Raw genomic sequence first — 24,194 nt, 5'->3', positions numbered from 1 at the left:
CAAATTGTCAAGAAAAGAATTTCCACCTTTAAGAATAGCACAGATTGTTTTAATATTTTCCAATTCCACGTTTGCACTTTTCTGCAACAGCTAACTTTTCCCTCGTGGTACATTGATCAGCTGCTACATTTATTCCTCAAAGACTTTCAGGGATGCTATAAGGGCTTCACCCTTTTTTTTAGCCTTGTAATTGTCTCTGGTAACACCATAATGTGATAATAAATAACAGTTTTGAAAGAAAAACAAGTTACATACAATTTTTTAAAAATATTCTAAAATTACATTGAAAATGGCCAAAAAAAGCATTAAAATTGAAAATAGGCAGTGGGGTACAAAATAGGCGAAAAAAGCTTCAAAAACAAGCAAAACAATAAAAAATGTACCATATATCAAGAGAAATTTCATTAATAATTGCAGCAGGAGAAAAAGGGTATTATGCCATACTTCAGGTTCTAGTTATGGCTAGAGGCACAAATTTTTGGTAAATAAAAAAGCAAAATTTCGGGTTCAAAAGCAGTAAAAAGGTAAAGGTAAAGTGCTCCCCTGTGCATAGCACCATGCCATGAAGGCATATAGGAGGTGTGGGTATAACGCCCCACACTTTCTTGATCTGGTCGTGAGTGGGGGTGACATGATCAGCATCATGCCCCTGACTGCCTTTACCCGCCAGGGTTTCCTCAAGGTACCCAGGTTATTCGATGCTGGGTGGGCGCCGGGGCCGCTTACATCGTTAGAAAAGTTCCCGGATTTGAACCGGTCGGGGATCGAATCCGGGACCCTTAGCATGGTAGTCAGACCCATTACCGGCTGAGCCACCGCGGCAACTACGGTGGTAAAATAAAAGCAAAAGCGGTAAATAAAATAAAATTTCGCTGTTATAGCGATGAAAAAGCGGTATATAAAATTACATTTTGGTTTTAAAAAATGTGAATGTAATCACAAATTTGAATTAAAAACTGCACTTACTACACAAAATAAACATATCCCTTCTAATAGCACATTTATGTCGTTACCAAAATATTAAGTTTATTCCTGTATAAAGGGGTCCATTTTTGCTTCTTAAATATTTACAGCAGAATTAATCAATTTGTCCGTGAATTGCATAACTCTCAGGATAATACTGACTTCAGAAAGTGTCGAGTCAGTAAATAATAATAATAATAATAATAATAATAATAATAATCCGTCGCGCAACAGCCCATGAAGGGCCTAGGCATACCTACCGACTGCCGGTCTCCCTTCCACGCTTTCCTTCGTCACCTCTAAGCGTGGAGATCTTCAACCAGTATTTGGATAGTTGGGCGGTCAGCCCGACGTATCCCCAGCCGTTATAGTAGATCTCCGTGACCGGATTACGCTCACTCACTCGGAGCTCCCCAATTTCCTCACAATGGTGGGTTGCCACCGGCCCTATACGTAGGCCGAATAAATTCCGACCAGAGCCGGATTCGAACCTACGCCGTCCCGCAGCGAACGATCTCAAGATGAGTGAACGCCTTAACCCGCTTGGCTACAGAGGAGGACCGAGTCAGTAAATAAACTAAAATTTTGTGTTTAACTGTATTTTGCATTTTGCAGTTCATTTCGCATTATTTCATGACAAAACGGGGTATGTAAATGCACCTCACACCTATTGTGTTTTCGTTAAAAACTAAATATGCATGCTTCAAGTTATGGCATTCCATAAGTTGATTTTCGCGTGATGCGAGAAGTTCACTCTAGCATGAAACAGATGGACTTAGAGGCTGGTTCGTTCAGTACTTGCAGACAATGCACATGCACGATGGCTTTATGCTGCCTAGTTCGACAAATATAATTTGAAAAGAAAGATATGAAGCAACATGAACATGATGAGTTTGCCTTAGTTGTTCTTAAAATGTCATTAAAATAAGCATGAATGTCTGCAATAAAGTTTATTTCTGCCAGAAGGATATGTCTTCCACTTGAAAACATGTGGAAATTTTTTATAAACAAAACACTGTGACTTAGCGGTTTTCTCTAGTGCATTCCTCAAGATGGTAAAATAACCTTTTCCACCAGGTTAACGGGGTCAGTTATTTTCGTTCGATTTGTGCATTTTGTTATGACTTAAGGAACGAACCCTATATTGATTAGTTTTTTGCAGATGTGAACACAAATTAATAATACTCATTTTTCCCCATTTTACTTTTGTTTCATTTTACCAGCTGTAATCACTAACTTACTTCTAATTATGAATTACCAGTTGATTTCCAGACAACCCTCGTACATAGGAGAGATATCAACAGAAAATTACTTTTAAGCAAGAATAATGATAATTTATTAGTAATGGCTCACACTGTTCAATTTTTTGTGGATTGAACTAAAGTATTATAATAGTTTGGTGCTAAATGTTTTATAAACAATGTTACTTTTAATCATATACTTACTCCTCATATTGTCCCATATACACCAAATTGGGTGGCGTACCAATGATCGTGCCAGTTCCCCCAATGCTTGCAGCATATGCAATTGCAAGAAAGAAGCAGATTACATTCCATGATGATCCTTCTGGTACGGTTGGCCTGAAAAGACATGACAAACATTGATTGGTTTGGTTTATTGTACTTTGCTTTTTGCCACTTTTGGCTAATCCTGAAGACGAGGATGAGTGGTGATATGATGAAATTCATGAAGGAACATTCACAAAGAACAACGATGCCCAGGCCAGGATTCAAACCTGGGATCCCTGGCATTGTAGCATGGTGTGTTAACCACTCTGCCAGAGGATGACAATATAATTAAAAGTTCTCCTCTACCCATGCTTAAGAGACACTAAAGGGGGCATTCCACAAAAAAGTGGTCCTACTCCATGTAAATTACAAAATGAATTAATCAGAAAATTAATATTGTTTATAATTACAATAATGTTTAAATGTTTGTGAATAAATATAATTTGCACATCTCATCAACAAAAATTATTAGCATCTGTAGCCTATGTGCTTCACTGACAAATGATGTCAAATTTTGCTACATTTGACACTTTTTTATTAATGCTTGTGATGCATTCAGGCTGTCAACAAACTCAAATTATTATTATTATTCTTTGTTAGCAGACACCACAAAGTACTTCAAAATTCTATGAAATAATTTCATTATGAATATTTTAATCCAAACACATGTAATGCTGGAATGCCCCAAAGACAACCACATGGATCATAAATGCTAGTAGTAAGTTTGCAATAGAGGGTGCGTATACAGCTCCTAATGCTTTAATTATTGCCTTGTAATCAAGGAGTCCCGGGTTCGATACCTGGTGGAAGCACATAGTGGTCCAGATCCCACTTTAAACTGTAGGTCCAGTCCCGATTAGCCTTACTGTGCATAAAGTGGACTTAAAGTGGATCAATCAGTCAATCTAATGCTTTAAAAATGGACTTCTGAAAAGTACTGTTGGTCCTTCCGCAGAAGCGTATGGAGGCAGAGCCCCAACTGGGGATTTGGAGTTAATTTCTGTTTATAGATGAAAGGTGTGTTTTCAGTTTTAAAAATGTATTGTTTTTTAAAATGACCTTTTCACATCTTATAGCCACTCCGTTCGTCTCAGTTTTGGTTATATATGTACATTTTAAAAGCTTATTTTCTGCACTTATAATTGAAGGGCTTGGCTGTAAAATATGGTAAGTCATTATTGGTCATCAATGAATTTATTAAGCAGATAGCTTATTAGAAGTTACACTGTAAATAAATTGTTTTCGTGTTGTGTTTACCAATTCAATGAGTCCAATGCAAATTGCATGACATGGCTATTACATGCAAAAATGGACACTGGTTCATTTTACTTTGTAACTCAATAATGACCAAAATGTCACTTACCATGTTTTAGCCCCCCCCCCCCCCCCCGGAGACCTTTAATTGATTATGCATAAAATAATATACATTGACATAGGTATGCAGAGTTCTTTTACAACTCAAAATATCTCGGTCAAGTTGGAAACTTCACTCGACATCACTGTTGCCATGATGTATGGTCAAGCCTTGAAGTGTTGCATATTTCTTGATGTTTTTTTTTTTATTTTTTAAAAATTTATACCCAATATTCATCAATGTGCTTTTTGCCATCAACAGCCTTCAGCATGTAAAAATCCCATTCTGTGGACAATTCATCTATACTCTTTCCCAACTATCTCTGGAGCAGGCGAACGAAAACAAGTTTCTGCACAGGTTGTGCAGCAAGACAACTCCACAAATGTACACATGGGAGAGAATGAAATTCCATGGAGTGGCAAAGCGACTGCAGTTTCCAGCCTTCACAGCAACCAGGGGTTTATCCAGGATTTTTCTCTTGGGGGGGTGTTGGAAACTTTTGGGGGGGTGTAAGTTTGGGGATGTTAAGTGAATACTTTGGACCGTTTCTACTTACATTTGTTCGTAGATGTTTCCATAGATCAACTCAACCACCCCTTTCCTTCACGTAACATTTCAGTAGAAAAGATATGTCAAATGCAGGAAAAGATGGAAAATAGATTTTTGTGAAAATGTTAACATGTCAGTCTAACGTTTCGAGTATTGCTTTCCAATAAAGTTCACCACTTGATTTAATCAATCGTTAGACAAAATACAAGGGATGACATTGAGAAACAAAAGACAAGAGATGACATTGAAAAACACAAAATTTAAACATATTATTACCAGAAACCATTTCATGCAATTCTTAAGCTAGTTTTAAAGAAATTAGGAACACTTGCGCAATATTCTCTAACTTTATTTGTATGTTTCTTGTCGTAGGTGTAAGACGGAGTTCATCTTAGGGGGTGCCCAATTCATCGATGAAATATCAGTGAAAATGCATTGCATGGGTGTGCGCGCGCTTGCATGCCTGAATACAAATATAATATGAATCTTTAATAAATTAATACACTGCGAGCGAAGCGAGCAAGAAAATTTTTAGAACTATTTCTTTGCAAACTGATAATGCATATTATTAATTAAACATAGCGACAATACTTTCATTTCACAGTATCCCCACGATGTTTACTCTTTACAATCTTGCTTTGCTAGTTCGGCGCCCTCTTTACCTCAGCACATGGCCCCTGGCCCCTCCTGTTCTAGCTTCAGTTAGAAAATATGCAGATATATATAAGTTTAATAGTTCTATGTTGCGAGTGAGTTACAAATTCTGCTGTTGTTTTCAAATCTCTATTTAAACAATGATTCACAAACTGAAATAAAGTAATGAAACTATATATTTTTATGAGCATGGTTACGAAGACTTTAAAATATAGTGGGAAGTTGGGATGCAAGTTGATAGATGCCTGGTATTGCTTTTGAACGAAATCGGTCAACGAATTTCATATTGAAGTCCTATACCCTTACAAAACTTTGGAAAATACTCTTGATGCTGTTCAGAGTTTATCTTTCAAATACTGGACGAGAGACTCTAGTCATGTGTATCTTTGCCTTAAAAGAAAACTAAAAAACATGTGCAAATAAACGTATGGCATGTTAGCTGCAAAGGGAAGGCAAGGAATTTTCACTTCTAAATTGAAGTAATGTTTTATTTTCAATTATTTAAAAATTGAATAGCATTTCTTTCACTTTCCAGCACAAAGAGCACAATGAAGCAAACAAAATTTTTATCTCTACGTTTTCCAGCAGGTAGTGAGTGGCAAGCGCCGTCGTGCCCCCACTGGTGCGCCTATGGTCAGATATAAATTTGGGACTTAATGTAAATTAAATTTACTTGTATGTTTAATTCCTTATACTTCCTTTGCTTCCTCTTAAAAGTTGCAAAAAATTAAATATGTCATTATGTCAGGGAACCAACTAGCCTACATATAAAGAGTAAGACAATTTTTACTAAATATATATCTTTGCAAACTGACAATAACTTTAATTTAATAGGATGCCAGTAATTTCACAGGTCACCACGACGTTAACGCTTTTCTATTTTTATCTGTTTTGCTTGTCCGACACCCCATTTGTCCTTAGCTCCCAGGCAACCACCTCGTGCGACCCCCCCCCCCTATTTTTACAACTCTCTTTCTAATATATAGTTTCTTTTACAGAGGTAAGAACTCTTAGAGCCACAAAAATGGTTACATACATCAACTATAGACGTGAATGAATCACTTCGGTTCTTCATGAAATATTTGCCGTTTTATATCAAATACTCTGTCAGTAAATTTTATATTGGTAAAAAAGGTAAAGTGCTCCCCTGTGCTTAGCACCACGCCATGAAGGCGTATAGGAGGTGTGGGGGCAAAAACCACACTTCCTTGATCCGGTCGTGAGTGGGGGTGATTTGATCAGCATCACGCCCCTGACCGCCTTTACCCCCCAGGGTTTACCCCAGGTACCCATGTTATTCGACGCTGGGTGGGCGCCGAGGCCGCTTCCAACGTTAGAAAAGTTTCCGGATTTGAACCGGCCGGGGATCGAACCCGGGACTTTATGAATATCCGTTGGGAGAGATTATACCTACATATAGTGTCACTGCTTCTCTACTCACCCCTTTCGGTTTCTTTCTGTCCGATTTTATTCTCTTTGTCAAAATCCCGTATCTTCTTCAACCACTTTTGCAATAAAGTTTCAGACAGTTACACTAAGCAGAACGACAACACATGAACTGAGATGCTACACTGAGATTCTGACCTAAGGCCTTAGTCATTTGACTGTTCTCTTCTCTACCACTCCAGAATCATCCATCTCGCCCAAGTTACAGAAAAAAGTGTTGCTAACCATAGTAACACAATTCACTACAAGAAGTCAAACCTGTATCTTTGAATATCTTCCCTTACTTTTATCGTACATTTTTCACATGAACGAATCGAAAGGAAAATGCAACAAAATGTAAATTTAATTGACTCAGGGGTTCAATTTACAAATCTGTAACGTATTTAAGAAATATTTATTTAGGTATTCAAACGCTAAACTGTCAACACTGTGTGCGGTATGTCTCCCTGGAAGAAGGGCGAGAGGTCAGTTTGATATTTTCCAGATGGCAGTGTTCCTTCCAAAGCCTTGTCAAGGAAGCTGGTGTTTCCAGGAAATGACCATGCTGAATTCCACCCTCCTTCTTTGACACTTTGGTTGTAGTTGATCGAAAGGTCCATTGGACTACGCTTCTGGTAGAGCTACAAATGGTTCCTTTGTGTTGGAGTATTGTTATTCTATTGTTGATATAAAAATCCATACTTACACCCCCCTACAGGGGGGGTGTTCCACATTTCTGCTTGGGGGGTGTTCGTCAAAATTTGGGAGGGTGTTGGGGGGGTGTTAGGGGGGTGTGGATAAATCACTGACAGCAACGTGGCACATGTGGCATATCTTTTCCAGAAAAATTGGTACATGATGGAACATTTCTGATTTCATTTATACTCAGACATTTGTAATAGGCTTCGGCACATCCCTATCACTAAGTAACGTTAATCTTGTATCCTTCATTCCAAGCAGCTCCCTTAACTCTATCACTAGGGCAGAGACAATCCCCATGTATCGACACTTACTTTTTGCACCATTACTTAAAATTTGAGACAATCACAAAGAACATCCTGCCCACTCTGGGATTCAAACCCAAAACCCCTAGCATTGTAGTGTACTTTCCTAACAATCTTATAGTAAAATGTATGAAGGATTAGTAACAACATGAGTGTTGCTTTTTTCAATTCAATTCAATTCAATTCAATGGTCTTTATTCTTGGGCGAGGTTCAGCAAATGCTGATCTACCACCTAACCCAACAAAGTAAAATGTAGCAAAGTACCAGTGGCGATTTCTCTGGGTGTGTAAGTCGTGTGTCAACGGCCAAAGGAAAATGAAATAAAGAAGAAAGTATCTGTACTTTTATAAATTACGATTTTGAGCGTTTTTCTTCAATTGTCAGTCACGAGCGCCCGGTAGTTTTCGAACGCGGAGCAGCGCGCAGTGGTTGTCAGGCAGGCAGATCGGTCCGTGACGGGCAGGGCGTTGCGAGGATATTCAACGTCTTACCACTGCCAAAACATAGGATGACCGCGCATGCGCACCCTGCCACCCACCAGCATGGTTACCTTCTCAAGGCGTTATATTTGTTCCCAACGCTTTGGCTTTCATTCGCCCCGCGTTCCGCGTTGTTTTGCTCGTGATTGTTGTGCATTATTTTTTAAACGTGTGGTGTGAAGTGATGTGATTATTTTAAGATGGAGAATAGTGAAAGTGTTGTGCAAAAGTATTTAAATAATTCATTTTCTTCGCTTTCGTATTCAGAGAAGAAACAAGTGATTGACAATAGTCGACCATGTTCGAATCTCACGATATCAACATGTGTTAAAGGAAAACGTTGTGCTGGAAATGGTTTTGAGAGACATTTTCGAAAAGAACTCTATGAAATTCCAGACTGGCTTTGCGGGTGTGATGTGGTGAATAAATTTTACTGTTGGACATGTTTATTATTCTAGACTAAAAAAAGGTGTTGGGAATTATCAAGGGTATGCGGATTTGAATTATCTCAATACTGCAGTGAGAAAACACAGCGAGTCTGAATTGCATCTTTATAATAAAGTTTTTTTAAATTTAGTAGTTTTGTTGACACCCCTACTAGAGTTGACGTTCTTTTGGATACTCAACGAAAAGCTGAAATAGAGCTACACAATGAAAAAGTAAAAGAGAACAGGGAAATATTAAAGAGGTTGATTAACGCCGTCTGCTATTTAGCAAAGCAAGAACTGCCATTCCGAGGCCATGATGAAAATGCAGCATCTCTAAATAAGGGCAATTACATGGAATTCCTCATTGCAAGTGCCGAGTTTGATCCCTCATTAAAATAACATTTATTAAATTCTACAGTTTTTCGCGGTACTTCGGCAGGAAATAAAAATGATTTAATAAATTCAGTTTCGGATGTTCTGAGAGATGAACTCTACAATGAATTTCAAAACACAGACTTTGTGGCTATCATGGTCGATGAAACATCAGACATTAGAAAAAAAATCTCAGGTGTCAACAGTGTTACGTTTTTTCTCGGCTTCACAGAAAAAAAGTCATTGAAAGATTTATTGGATTTCATGACATGAGCGCCGATAAAACTGCAGGAGCTCTTTTTAGTCACGTGACTGAAATAATGGATAAATATAAGTGTGGGGATAAATTAATTGCCCAGACATACGATGGGTATTCTTTAATGAGTGGTCATTTGAATGGCCTTTAAAGTAAAGTTTTGGAAAATTATCCGAAAGCTTTTTATACGCATTGTTATGTTCATGTAATGAACTTGGTGCTGCAACAATCGTTAGAATGTAACAAAGAGTTTAAGGTGGTATTTTGTGGTCTTAAATCACTTAAATCTCATTCTCCAAAGAGGTTACACGAACTTTCTGCTTTCATGTCCAGAAAGCTCCCGTCATTAGCTCCTACCAGATGAAATTTTACCTCTAGGCTAGTGTGGACAGTCAATGACAACAGAGAAGCACTGCTTATGTTTTTTGAACATGTTAGTGAAAGTGGAGACTTCGATCATTTGACTGCAATGACTCCAGAGGATTTTCTAGCTTCCTGAAGGACTTCGAAAATATATTTTTAAAAAAGGCTTTATCCAACTTGCTTGCCTTTTCAGACGTATTATTCAGTATATTGCAGTCTAAAAATGTTGGTATTTTGTATTGCAGTAATAAAATAACTGAATTTCAACAACAGCTGAAAAAGGAAAGTGAGAATTTCGAAACAGTATGGAATTCTATAACTGGTCCAGTAGAAGAGGAAGAGATTGTTGAAATGAAAAGGAGGCGACTGAATAACGAACCACAGGAAGACCACTGCCGGAGGCTTTACTTTGAAATCATTGATAATATCAGCAACCAGATAACAATTAGATTCGCATCAATTGAAAAATTGCAATATTTTGATTTACTAAATCCCACAAAACTTGAATAGAAGAGAAAACTTTCCCCACCATCTCGTACATAAATTGTAGGAAATTTATGGCAGTGTGTTTAATTTAACCAAACTGCAGAAGAATGAACTTTATGTTTGGTATGCTTCCACTGAAAGATCAGAGAAAACACCAATTGAGATTGTAAATTATCACGAATCTAGTGGGTGGGTTTACGGAAATATATAAATTAGCAGTGTTGATCGCAACAGTTACTTCCACGACATCATCTGTCGAGAGATCGTTCTCATCACTGAAGAGGATCCACACATTCTGCCGATCTACTAAAGCTCAGAACCTGATGACGAATTTAAGTCTTATCTCAATCGAGAAGGAATTACTTTCTAAGCTGCGAGAAGGGGATAAATCCAAATTTAATGAGGCGGTGATCAGCGCATTTCTCTCTAAAGAAAGAAGAATAGACTGGAATTCAAGTAACTAAGTAATGAGCAGTTGATTTTTCAAATTTTACTTTTTGGAAGGATAAATGAAGGGTAAGGGGAAAAACCGGGAATGTGCATTTTAGCGATTTTTCAATGCACGGGTCATTCTTATGTCCACGGTGTTTTTATGGGTGATAGGTAGGAGTTCCACCAACCCCTCTGGTTGCAAACTCGTGCTTTAAAAATTAATTGTATGGCGAAGTATTGAACATATTAATTTTCTCCTTGCCCTTCAAATATATTAATACTTTAAATGAAGTATTTACTTCATTTAAAATAATTTATGTAATTTAATGTTTTTCTAAATATTTATAAATTTACACCAAAAAGGTACGGAGAAAATTTGTGATATTGGTTCACAGAAATGAGAGGGGGAGGGGTTAACATTCCTTCTTTGCCAACGCCTTAAGTTCGGGGTCAGGAGACGCCACTGCAAAGTACCTAGGTACATTATTATACATGAAGAGTATAAGACACTACATAAGTAAAATAACATAAAATAAACTATAAAAAAACTACTACTACACAAAGAAAATCACAAAAAGAAAAGAGATGACAAAATATATACAGTGCATGTGTGCCAATAAATGAAAAGATAATAATATACATGTATTATTACTTATTTTCGGTCCAGTTTTTTTTCAATAACTCACAGGAAATAGTTTTTAATCATATGTGGTCTTACTTTGCTTCTGATCATCAATCAGTGAATCATATACTGCTCTACGAAAGTGTTTGTAGTTCAGTTGTTTTATTTCCTTCGGGAGTGCATTCCAGATTTTAGGTGCCATGTAACTGAATGAAGATTGTGAAACAGAAGTTCTGCAGCGAGGTATATGGAGATTAGCGGTGCTTCTGGTGGAGTAAGAGTGCGTTTCACTCCTGGCTTTAAGCTTTACACTCAGATAGTCCGGGATGTTTTTATTTATAACATTGCAAGTAATGCAGGTCATGTGCAGTTCTCTCCGTCTTGCCATGTTGAGAATTTTGTGCTGATTAAGCACAGGAAGAACATGTTCGTGATTTTTAAATCTGTAAACATACCTCATGCATGCATTTTGGACTTTCTGAATTTTGCCTGAGAGCCTTTTTGTGATTCTTGGCCCGTAAACAACATCGCAATAATCGAAAAGAGGATATGTTAAAGATTGGACCAAATTTAATTTAATTTTGGGTGAAATAAAGTCAACAAGCTTGTAAAGGCTCTTTAGCACCAAATATCCTTTACCACACTGTTTCAGTACATGTTCAGACCAGTCTAATTTTTGATCCATGGTCAAGCCCAAATTTCGTATTGTTTGTGAGAATGTTGTGTTCTGCATTTCAATTAATATTTTGCATTCGCTGAGATTAATTTGTTTCAGGAGATTATTGTTTCCGATAATAGTAAATGTAGATTTATTTAAATTTAGAACTAAGCCATTTGATTCACACCAGTTGCTTATATTGTTCAAGTCCTGATTTAATAGTGCAATCGCATTTTGTAAATTAAATATATCTGTCGATATATACAATAGCGTGTCATCGGCATAACAGTGCACATTACAATATTTTGCTGACGTAATCAAGTCAGCAGCTGCTAACGTGAATAACAAAGGACCCAGGATTGAACCCTGAGGGATGCCAGCATTCACTAGCAGAGGCGACGACAGTTTATCTGTTAATACACGCTGTTGCCTTCCACGGAGATACGTCTCGAACCATTTGAGTGTTATTGGAAAGAATTTGTAATATTGTAGCTTTGCAAGAAGTAGTTTATGTGGTAGCGTGTCAAAAGCTTTGCTGACGTCAAGCAAAACTAACATTGTTACATGGGATTTGTCCATTGCATGGTAAATATCGTCGGTCACTTTCAGGAGAGCAGTTTGCGTGCTATAGTGAGGACGAAAACTGGATTGTTGCGGAGGAAGAATGTTATAGTCGCCAATGTACTTACGAACTTGATAGTTTACTGTTTTCTCAATGATTTTTGAGAGTACCGGCAAAATACTAATGGGGCGAATATCATTTACAGAGCTCGGATTCTGTTTCTTAGCTATGGGGATGACCTTTGCCTCTTTCCAAGAATGCGGGAAAGAGCCTGTGATGAAGGAATAATTAATGATATGCGTTAATGGCGGAAGGATTTGGGGAAGTGAGAGTTTTATCACTTTTACAGATATGCCGTCAACTCCGGCCGCGTTTGATCGGATTTTGTACACGAATTTTCTGACAACGGATTCATCCACTTCACGAAAACTGAAATCAGCCGCACTCTCACTGAAACAGCCAGCATAATAACGCTCACACTGCTGAGAAACTTTCTCTTGGTTTATTTTCAAGTCGCGGCATACGTTCACAAAGTGGTTATTTAGGACATTAGCATCATTTAATGTGGGAGGAAGTTCCCCGATTTTGTTCTTGTCACTATAACCCCAATTCCGCATATGTTGCCATGTGTGCTTCGAATCATTGGACGAATTTATGATATGTTCGAAATACGCTTTTTTCTCTTGTCTTACGACCGATGTTGCGAAATTACGTAATCTCTTGTATTCGGTCCAATGTTGAGAATTATTTGTCCGCTTAAATTTCAGTAGCTCGTTATCTCTTAATTTCATGATTAACTTAACATTTTCTGTTATCCAGGGTGTTTTTCTCTTAGTTGCGCGAACGGTTTTCAATGGAGCATGTTTATCAAACACCGCATTCAATTTTTCGGAGAAGAAACGCACTTTATCTTCAATGTTTGCAAATTCCGTTAACGTATTCCAATTTATTTTGCATAGGTCGTTTTTCTTTTCTTTTCTTTTTCTTTAAACTGTTCTCAAATTACTTGTAAAGATAGTAAAGATCGTTTAGGATAGTCAAAGTACAAAGTAAACAAAAAAGAAAGTTACAAAGTTAAAAAAAAACTCACTATTAACATGCTAATATATATATATATATATATATATATATATATATATATATACACACTTACTTTGACACCTTCTGCCATGCTGCTAACATTTTCTTTGATCGTTTCTTCTTAGCTGCTCCTTCAGTCACTGGCTTTTCTTCATCTTTGGCTTCCACAGTTTCCGGTAAAGTTTCGCCAACCCGTATTTCAGTTTCTTCATCTAATACATCATCATCTGATCCATCATCAACCTCATCGGCTCCTTCATCCAAAGCATTTTCTTCATCTCCAACCTCATTGCCAGCATCTGTCAAGGTTGCTTTTTTCTCTTTCATCAGCATTGCTTCACTCTGTCAAAGAAGAGAACATCACTACAAAAGTATCTATGAGGACAGTTTTAAAGGTCAACAATCACACTGACTATATCAGGAATAACAGTGTGTCTACAATTTCGTTAAAATAAAATCCATGACTATTCAAGGTTTCCCTGACCAGGCCAATGGGGCAATTCATGTATTTAAACATGTGTGTGTGTGTGTAAGCAGGTCACTACAATTTAGCTAAACAGGGTGGCTACTCTAGGACCATGATAAAATTCAAGTAGAATTCCCGGTTTTCAAGGCCAACTTTTCAAAATTCATGCATACAAGCAGATGTTTTATCTATTTCAACCTTATGTATTACTGCCTCTCACCACCTACACACATAATGGACACAAATATATTAACAACATAAAGGGTCTATATGATTCCAATGTATCCAACAATTCTAACTGAATTATCCTAAATTAAACTATAGATATATTTAAAACATTTAATTTAAGGTGTGGAGTTGACATTTGCCATTTGAAACTCAAAATACATCTACAAACACAAGTCACAAATGTTATGGGATACAGAAGGTTGTTCGCTTTATATCCGACCATTTTCGATTCGGTGCTGCCACTTGGCATATCATGCTGGAACTATGGGTCTGCTGGCGGGAGCAGTGTTGTGTCTGACCTCGTTGGTGCGTGAGTATTGGTAGTGAATGTTATCAAATGGCGCCGAAAATCAACCGGTATTGGGAGGGTTGCGTAATGGCCCTTTTCCATGCTAAGCTTTCATACGTATGCACTGTGAAATAGTGTCGGGACAATGGGTTAACACTCGGGGTTACTACTGTGAAAGCTATTGTGGCCCGTTACACACAACAGGATCTCCTTGCAAAATATTCACCCACGAAAACCACCAGGAGAAGGGCTGCAAGGAAAGTGTCAAAGGGGGATCCGTCGATTGGCGTGCCAAGAAAATCTCCCGACTCAATGTGATATGGCCCACAGATTTCACCTCGCACTGTCGACTGTAAACAAAGCAATTTGCAAGCGCCTCAGGTTGAAGTGTGTGCGGAAGGCTCGTGTACACCACCTTCTACCGCGTCACATTGCCGAACATAAGACAAACTGCAGGAAACTATGAAAAGTACCTGGCGGGTTCCAAATGGAAGTAAGTTGTCACAATGGATGAATCATATGTCCATCTCACTGCTGGTGGTCACATTCAGGCGATCACATACCGTGACATTGACAGCAAGGGGCGCAGCAACTTTTTTCGTCAGTGCAGGGAAAGTTTCCCTGGTGGCTTTATGGTTGTTACGGGATTCGGATATGAGGGTAAGTTGATGATATGCAAGGTGGACAAAAACATGAAGGTGAATACTTCCAAGACTCCATTCTGACACGTATCTATCGGAGAGACATCCCAAAATTGTATGAAATGGACGCAAACCAGGTGATGACCCATATGGACAAGGCTTCGAGTCATACCGCCAGAACATCACTACAGTTTTATCAGTAGGGCTAGGATTTTGATGACCTAAAAATTCGTAAAAAATGCCCTTAAAAAGATGCATTTATGACCTAAAAATTGCCAAAAAAAATGACTTTAAAAATGACCTAAAAACCGTTAAAAATTCCAAAGTAAAATTTTATTCGCACTTCAAATTACAGCAACTCTAGTATGCAACTTTTGACAAATTATGAGAGGTTACTGTTCAGTTTTGAGTTGCAGTGTGTAACGAATATTTTCTGTAAATTTTCAAAAAGAAATGAATGACGATTGTCAGCTAGCACACTTTTATACATAGAAAAGCTCCTTTCAACATCAACAGAGGTAATAGGGGCATATTTAAAACATACAATGTCACTTGGTTCTAATTCGGTTTCAGAGTCTGGCAATCAAAACGTTTTCCCACACAATACGTCACGAATAGAACATATTATTGTGTATCCTGCATTTTTCCCTAGCACTTTCTGCATCTTTTCTCTCACTTGTATTCCAACAGTACCTGGAACTGCTTCCAAATTATCCTGAACTTTGTTAAGGACATTAACTTGATCAACCAATGTAGCTCCAGATGTCTCGAGTGAAGTTATGGCAGAAGGTAGGAAGCCGAAGTTGGACTTTATATAGCATAATTTTCCCTCCGTTTCAGGATCAGCCAAGAGTTCCTGTGCTTGTCTTATACACAATGCTTCACTGCTGTCGAACGAGGTTACAACTTCTTTCACAACTTTATAATTTTCACAATAGTAACCACAAGCCTCTAACCATGTACCCCATCTAGTAAGAATAGGAGCTGGTGGCAAAGGCACATCAGGTGCATGAGACCTAAAAGCTACCACTCGTGATGGGGACTTGAGGAAAATCTTCTTAATGTTTGCAATCAGTTGGTCTACATCAGGAAAGTGACTTCGCAGTTCTTCAGCAATACGGTGACACGCATGTGCAAGACATGTTACATGTACCATTTTCGAGTACAGACCTTTCAGAGAATTCTCTGCTTTAACCATGTACGGTGCCGCATCTGTTACGAAAAGCAACACCTTGTCATATTGAATGCCGTCGGGCCACAATAACTGCATCGCGTTATTGAAAACTTTGCTGATCGTTGAATAATTCACTTTTTCTAGACATTCACAATTTATTAGAAACACTTGAGTAGACTCGGATTCCTGCATCGTACCAATCACTACATTTGCAATGTACCGTCCGAGTGAGTCGGTACTTTCGTCAATTGACACCCATATTTTTTTACCATGAATTTTCTGCCGAATTTGATCCATTGTTTGGTTGTAGCATTTCTTGACATAATTTTTCCTTAGCGTGGAAGAATCTGGTATCGATTTCTCAGTATGTTTTTCCAAAAATGCTCGAAGTTTAGGATTATTTAGTTTACTTAGAGGAATGTCAGCAGAAATAAAAGCGTCGCACAGTTCTTCAGAAATAACAGAGGATTTGGAGGAACACTCACCCATTAACAATTGCACCGTCCTCTTCTGATCTTGAATTTGCTTCAGAGCTGCCTTGTGTTTCTCACGGTTGACATGTTGCTCCACCGTGAATTTCTTTTCCGCAGCAACTCTTACACCACAAAGCTGACAGAATAATACTGATCCGTCCGTACTGAACGTATTTTCACCATACTGGGACACAAACTGTTTTAATTTGTACTGTGTACTTTGCTTGGTTTTTGGCATCTTGTCCAATGCTTCGAAAACCTGTTCTACTGAACACTGCACCAAAGTAAATTCTCGCAATAAACAGGAACTTCGACAATGGCCAGATCACACGTTCCATCCATTCACTTTCAAGGAACACAACAATTGGTCTGAGCAGATTAGAAGATAAGATTAGGCAGGGCAACGACTTTCTTCTCCTGGGGCAAAATTGCAAGCTGTTTTGAACTTCTAACAATTGAATTTCATTGTAAGGAAATCGTTATATTCGTGTTGTTTATTTTTTTCTGAGACGGATGGAAGGTAGCTGCAGTTTCATATATTTTAAATTGTCTAGGGAAGATATGAAAAAATAGGATATTTATTCATCTTAATCCTTTCACGTTAATGCTGGCCATGCACTCGCAGCGTACAAGTGCTCTGGAAAACTAAGAAAATAAAAAAATGACCAAAAAATGACTTAAAATATCAAAAAATGACTTAAAATGCCAAAAAATGACTTATACAACCCATAATGGCAAAAAATGCAAAAAAATGCCCCAACAAATAGTGCTTAAAAGTTTCAGCACGACATGAAACATATAAATATTAAAAGATTTGGGTTTCTTATTCACCAGAAAAAAAGATGCAATTTCATCAAAATCCTAGCCCTATTTATCAGGAAATGGCAGAGGAATTATGAATTCGTGCCTTTCCATTTGAAGACATTCCTGTGAAAAGCCCAGATGCCAGTCCAATGGATTTTTGCGCATTTGGACTGTTGAAACGACGTCTTCAACATCGCCGCCCGTGCACCCTGGATGGTCTATGGAAAGCTTGCAGGAAGGAGTGGGACATAATTCCCATGCCTGTCCTACGCCGGAGCTTGCTGCAATGGAAACTGTGATGCCGGGCGATAGTCCACAATGCTGGGGGTCCAATAGAACATGATCGGTGGTGGCGGCGCGGTATCTCTTAAGGTGAGTACCCATCAAAAGTGGTCAGATATAAAGCGAACTACCTCTGTATACTAATCTACGAAAAATTGTTAACTGTATAAGAATTTCAAACTCAAATTTACCAAATCAACTCCAAGATATCTTATATTGTAATAATCTTGTGTGTGTCTGATTGTTAGTTACCTTTACAGAACAATCTAAGTAAATGGATTAAGAGAATTCAGTTTTATTTACCATGCAGCTTTCATTTCCTTCCTCGATAAAAATAAAAGCTAAGCTGTGAAAAACTTGCCTCAAGGCATTTATAAATATGTATTGATTCAATGAGATTTGCAATTTTTCATGTCTATGAAGAAAAATTCACGCAGAATTCCCGGAGCCAATAATTCATGCATAACTCCCGGAATTCAAGGAATTCCTGGTGAGTAGCCACCCCGCTAAACATCACACTTAGAATACCACTTAATCTAGATTTTAGGACATTCACCTTGTACTTCGAACATCAATTCCATACACACTCATATCCAAACCCACACACCTTTACACTTTCTTTTCTTCTAAATGTGTATAACTCTCAAACTTTCTTTAATTCATTGCTACTATAGAACACTATATATACTAATGTAAATTCATCACATTTTCCTTAGATGTATCTTTTGCATATTTTTTTTACTATATAGGGCATCAAGTCATTATTTGTATTAATTTTGTTCAAAATGAAAAGTTGTATGGCTTAATTGTAACCCTATGGAAATAATAAATAATAATAATAATAATAATAATAATATTAAAAGTAACAATGAGAACAGAAACTGAACAGAAATTGACTGTTGTAATGGAGCATCAGGATCAAGCTATTAAGTAATGCATGGCATGTTTGGACTAATGGTAAACAAAGATTTCTCTTTCATGTAAAAAATCATAACAACTATAGCATAAATACATAATAATAGTAAAAATTATGAATTTATTAATCCTAATATCAACCAATCACAACAAAAAAATTGCAACAAGAAAGTGATAAATGCCAACAGCCACTTACTGAAGTAGATTTCTACTTGAAAATATTTTAAAACATAACCCCTTTATCCAGAGTTTTAATATGCAATATGTAATGTAACTAGGTACATCAAACAGAAATAAAGTTTGTCCAAAAGAAATAAAAAACATTCTCTTGTCCTTTTTTATCTCTTAAAAAACCTACTTCCAGAAAACTACTACATAAATGTTGACTTTTCCAGAAATATTGTACATTTCCTTGACATTTCCAGAAAAAAGTCAATTCCCTGACTTTTCTAGGATTTCCAGACTGGTAGAAAGTAGGAATGGAATAGTATTTTGAAGTATTGATTGAGGTACCCTTGACCCTCTGTACCACTTCGAGAAAATGAAATATTCTGCATGCTTTATGAAGATTATGTTGTTTACAGGGCTGAGCCATATTACTTTGAACTGATACTCTCACCAATTCCCACCAATACCGATGCTTTAAAACTATAATTATTAAAAGTTGTTCAAAACATTGATTAATGTTAGTGTGCAAGTGTTACACTTTAATTAGATGAATCTATAAGGTATGCCTAAATGAAAAGGAGCCCTTTGCTGTAGTGATGTTGTATCTAATCGAAGAAGGTAAATATGTTTGCCGATAGATGGCACGGTGTTTGTCCCAGTTTGCAGGTGTAGCAAACAGCTTCACCTGTTGTTTCCTCAGTTGGTGAGAGTTGTTTTACGCGGACGAGTGCATTATGGATTCCTCCAGATCAGGGCAGAGAGCTGTAATGCAATTTCTTCGTGCAGGAGGCAAGCATGCTTCACAAATTTATCGCAGGATGAAGGACGTTTACGGAGAGCAGCATCTCGCACGTTGCACCATATTCCGTCGGTGTCAGGCACGCGAAAGCACAAAAACAATCACTGAAAGGTCAACGGTTCACCTGTGACAAGGAAGGGCAGAACACCGTGGAAAACTGGATCCATAAGCAACCCAAGAGTTTCTACACTGAAGCCATCCACTCCCTTCCTACGCACTGGGATCAGTGCATCAATATCAATGGCAATTATGTGTAGGTATCATGTTACACATTAACTGTAATTCACATATTATGTGATGCAAATATTCTGTAATATAATATTCTTTAGATATAACCATAGTCTCCTTTTCATTTGGGTATACCTTATATTTCCCAAGAGTTTTGCTTTAAAATATTAAAGAATTGCATCAAAATATCAAATTACATGTTATCACAAAATTTAGTTTGACACAAAACTCATTCAGATTAAAGAGAAACTTTGAATTTTGTATAATTTACAGGATAAATAGTCTTGGGCAATTTTCAAACCCTCTAAAAGACTAAAATGCTGGAATCTGTAAATAAATTTCAACTGATACTTTCCAATACCAATACCATTGGTATCGGCTGATACCGATACATCGGCATCGGCTCAGGCCTAGTTGTTTGTGAATGTTTTCTACTGTTTTTAGCTTGTGGAAATGTGTTATTGTGAAGTAAAGTACGTACATTCGCTTAGCGTGAAGCAAAACAGCTTGAAGGCACAAGTGATAATAGCACCCAATACAACCTTCCACAACAGCAGCAGATGCGATGTTGCCTACCGTTTCATAAATGTATTACAAAATAAAATAAATCAAACTCGAAGGACTGAAAACTGATAAAACCAAAACACAAGTGTAATTAGGTCAGGAGTATTAGATTTATTGGTGTTTAAAATGTTAAGTGGTTAGGTTAGAAGTCTTAGGTTTGATATACTGATAGCAATTATCGACACTTTGGTTAACTTAGGCATGCTAAGTTTGATGGTGTGATCTTGTGCAAGTGTTCTTTAGCTATTTGGGTGAGCATGCATCTGGTTTTCACGAATAAAAAGTGGTTAAAGTATTCCGAGATTGCAGATTTTCACTTACATGGGTCATACTTTAGGATCTAATATTTCCATTATTTGTGTTTTTCACATGCTGGAACCAATTTTGTATTAAGTAAAAAATCGAAAATCTGCCAATTACAAAAAAAACAACATAATTCTCAAGGGGATACAGTAGGTCAGCAGCCCCTTGTAGATATAGGCATATGCAGATATCAATGTACATACTTCTATGTAATTTTACTGTATTATTTGTAACTGAATACCCAACTGTCATATCTCTTTCTCTCTGGGTGTGGGGGGGGGGAGGCATAACCCAGGATCCTCACATCACATTGTTAAATAATGTACAAATAGAATATCGGTTATTGACCCATCCTTGCTAGATACAAAAAGAAGAATCCAATAAATGCTATGTATGTTATAAAAATAGACTACAAGTAGATATCTGAGGAAACAACTCCAGCTAGATACATTAACAATAGTGGATTTCTTAACCCTAGAACACTATCGTGTCCCCATATTACATTGTAACTAGCGCTACATAAATTATACGTATATGAAGAAATTGATTTTCAACAGAACCTCTACATCATGCAAACAAAATGACTATCCTTTTTTAACATTATTTTGTTTATTTTTCTTATATTGGGGTTTTATTCTTCATTTCAAAATGTGTAAACATGGTTTTATTAAACATAGAATATTTTAAGAGAATGACTTGATTGACAAGACTGTACGTACATTAAGAATGAAGGCAAAAAGTTCAAACAATGAAAAACAAACAATAATAATATTTATAATACTGTAAATAAGGAATGAATGTAATTTTAAAGTCTTACAAGAAATAGTGCATGCTTCTAACTTTTGTTTTTCAAAATCGAATTTACAAATGTCAAAATTACGGGAACGACTTTTCTTCTATTACTATCGCTATGTATTATTGACCTACCAAGTCCAACATAATGAACAAACTAAAGACATTCAGTGCTTGCACCCTCCTTACCACAGTGCTGCCTCGCATCTGACAGAATGCCTGAGGCACTGCTAGGTGGAGGGGTGAGTGGGTGCGAGGTGGGAGGTGGGAGGTGGGAGGTAGGGAAGGGATTTGAGTGCAAAGCATACGTAAATTTTACATACGGTAGTGTTCCAGGGTTAAGCAGAAAACCCAATATAAGTCAATGTACAGCTCAGTGTGCCACTGAATGAATGAATGAGGTAAAATGTTTGGCCGTGTCAGCACATATGGCCATTTTGCATTTTTCTAAGTATACAAGGAAAAATCCTCTTATCTGAAAACCCTTACCTTAAAGTTAAAAAGGAATGTAAAGAATCCTCGAAAAAGGTTAAAAGTTCAAGGTTGTACAGGAGCCTGTTCAGGACAAACACAATACATCAAAAGGGTAAGGACACACCAAAAAATATTTCCTCACAGGCAGTTGAATAGACGCAATCTTCTCTACAAGCATTTTCTAAAACACTGTCACCATCTACCAACATGGATGTTAAATCGTTGGTAAGGTTAAAATCTGTCTGAGGATAGTGCTCAGCACATTCGAGAAGAATATGTTGAACACTTAAAAGGAGAGCTCATCAGAAAATGAGTTTATCATAGTGGTTGTATGTTCTTAAAGGTTCGCATAACTGCTTCTGCTTTTGTTTTACTTATATGCCTGCATTGGTTTTATTTCCATTACATCTAATTAGTCTAAATGGGGTGTATAATAAATAAACACAATAAATAAGAATTGTAGCAGTAAACCACGTCAAATTTTCAGGATACACCATTTCACACAATTGTGACCACACAAAGCAAGCTAGCATCAAACTTGGTGTTCTGAACTTACTCACGTAAACATTATTGCAAATGAAAGAAACTATAATTGAAATAATAACTGTAAGCAGATTTGATGTCAGTGTTGGTCCTCTTGACATTCTGCTTGTAGAACACATGTGTGTAAAAGAAAGTACAAGCCCAACATCTATCCTGCATGGAAAAATAGTGCAACACAAAATCATCCACTACTTCTCTACAACATATGAGGGAGTGTCAAATGAAAACATTAATTTGTTTATGTTTTTTTTAACTAGTAGGTTCATGCACATAGAGTCAGTGGTGCAACCACAGGAGAGGCATCGCCCCCCCACCCCAACCTTGGTCGGAAATGAGTTTTAGAGGGGGTAAACATTGACGGCCAAGTGTACCTGCAGGGGGCAATTACCGCCAACAAGTTCAAATTTAAATTTTATGCAAATAAAAATACTTTGCTTGGCTTGCAAAACCTGTTTTTCTTTGTCTTATCAAGCTCAGAACCCTAGCTAGGTGACAGCGGGAGACGGCCCTGGGTGCGATCTAAATTAAAGAAAGTTGTAAAATTGATTGCTTTATTTGTGTTTTATTAAGTCTACTTTATGCACAGCAAGGCTAATTGGGACTGGGCCTATAGTTTAAAGTGGGATCCGAATCACTATGTGCATCCACCATCGAACCCGGAACCCCTTGATCACAAGGCGACGATGTTACCACTACACCATCGGGGAGGCACAAAAGTTGTAAATGATATAAATGCCATAGCGTTCCGTGAAATCATTTGCTCCCTTTTAAATTAATATTGATTTCAGCCTGCAAAAAAATTGGATCCAAAAAATTTCTTGATCGCTTCGCTCGCAATTTATGTTATGTTTGTTCGCTGTAATGTATTGTAAATTACCAGACAGAGAAACAAGACTTGTCTTCATTGATTTTCTTTTAAATGCATGAACAATTGTTTTGAGGACAGGGAGCGTGCACATTTGACAGACAATTTATATAATTTTTATATCCATTTCTTTGCAGGCTTGCAAGAATATTAATTTCATGGGACGTCAATACTTTCATAGGATCCCTTGATATTTACTCTTTTCCAGCTTCTCTTTTCCCATGTTCGGCGCAGAAACGTGTGCATGTCATATCGCTAAATATAGTTCCCAAATATACTGTTCGAACCCTAAAGAAATCCCTTGAAAATTTAATATTTTACACTTTATTAAAGGCTCCATATCTCCTGCCCTCAAATTTAATAATCAATCCTTCAACCAAAATTTTGGACTTGCTGTTGATATTGAAGAGTACCTAGATATTACCCCCTTCAAAAGAAAAAAAATCTCCGTTCCCAAACCACATTTTCCACTACAATCTCAGACGTAATATTAATACACAGGAGTTGGATATCATCCAAATTTAATGCTCAGCCCCCCCAGGATAATCTAAGATTTAACACTGATATTCGGATATTGCCCCCTCCCCCAACGTTTAATCCTCAATCCCCCATCTGAATCCACGTGTCGATTTAAGACCCAATGTGTAAGAGTTGAATATCCCCCCTTCCTTAATAAAAATATTACCCCTTACAATTTCCTTGGCAGTCTAGAATTTGCTATTTATGTAACAGCAATGGATAGTCAATAACGTAATTCAACTTATGCCAAATGCTGTACTGTTTTACATCAAATTTCGATCACAAAGAATCGCTCCCCCCAAAAAAAGTTGCTTGGGCATAACGTGAGTCCACAAACCCACCTGTGGGCATCGCTACCTCTATAAATACTTCATTTTCTTCATCTAATGGATTAAATATGGTGTACCTAAGGTGTAAACGTCTTTACATTTATTTTGGAAAAATATATAAATGTTGAATTTTATATTACAT

At 37.3% G+C, this 24,194-nt stretch overlaps 1 protein-coding gene across 1 annotated transcript in view; it reads right to left on the bottom strand.

Annotated features, from left to right (window-relative positions):
* LOC146002670 (solute carrier family 13 member 2-like) overlaps nucleotides 1–24,194 on the bottom strand; it is a 101,365-nt gene that overhangs the window by 62,070 nt on the left and 15,101 nt on the right. The window contains exons 5-6 of the mRNA XM_083140634.1: nucleotides 13,270–13,538; nucleotides 2,409–2,543 (exon numbers count right to left, since the gene is read on the bottom strand). Coding sequence (XP_082996760.1) covers nucleotides 2,409–2,543; nucleotides 13,270–13,538 — 404 coding nt within the window. The remainder of the gene's footprint in view (nucleotides 1–2,408; nucleotides 2,544–13,269; nucleotides 13,539–24,194) is intronic.

The sequence above is a fragment of the Lepisma saccharinum genome, chromosome 18, assembly GCF_977018435.1.
Source record: "Lepisma saccharinum chromosome 18, izLepSacc3.1, whole genome shotgun sequence".
Classification (NCBI taxonomy): Eukaryota; Metazoa; Arthropoda; class Insecta; order Zygentoma; family Lepismatidae; genus Lepisma; species Lepisma saccharinum.
Note: the sequence above shows the minus strand (reverse complement) of the source record. Positions and strands in the feature narration are given on the sequence as shown.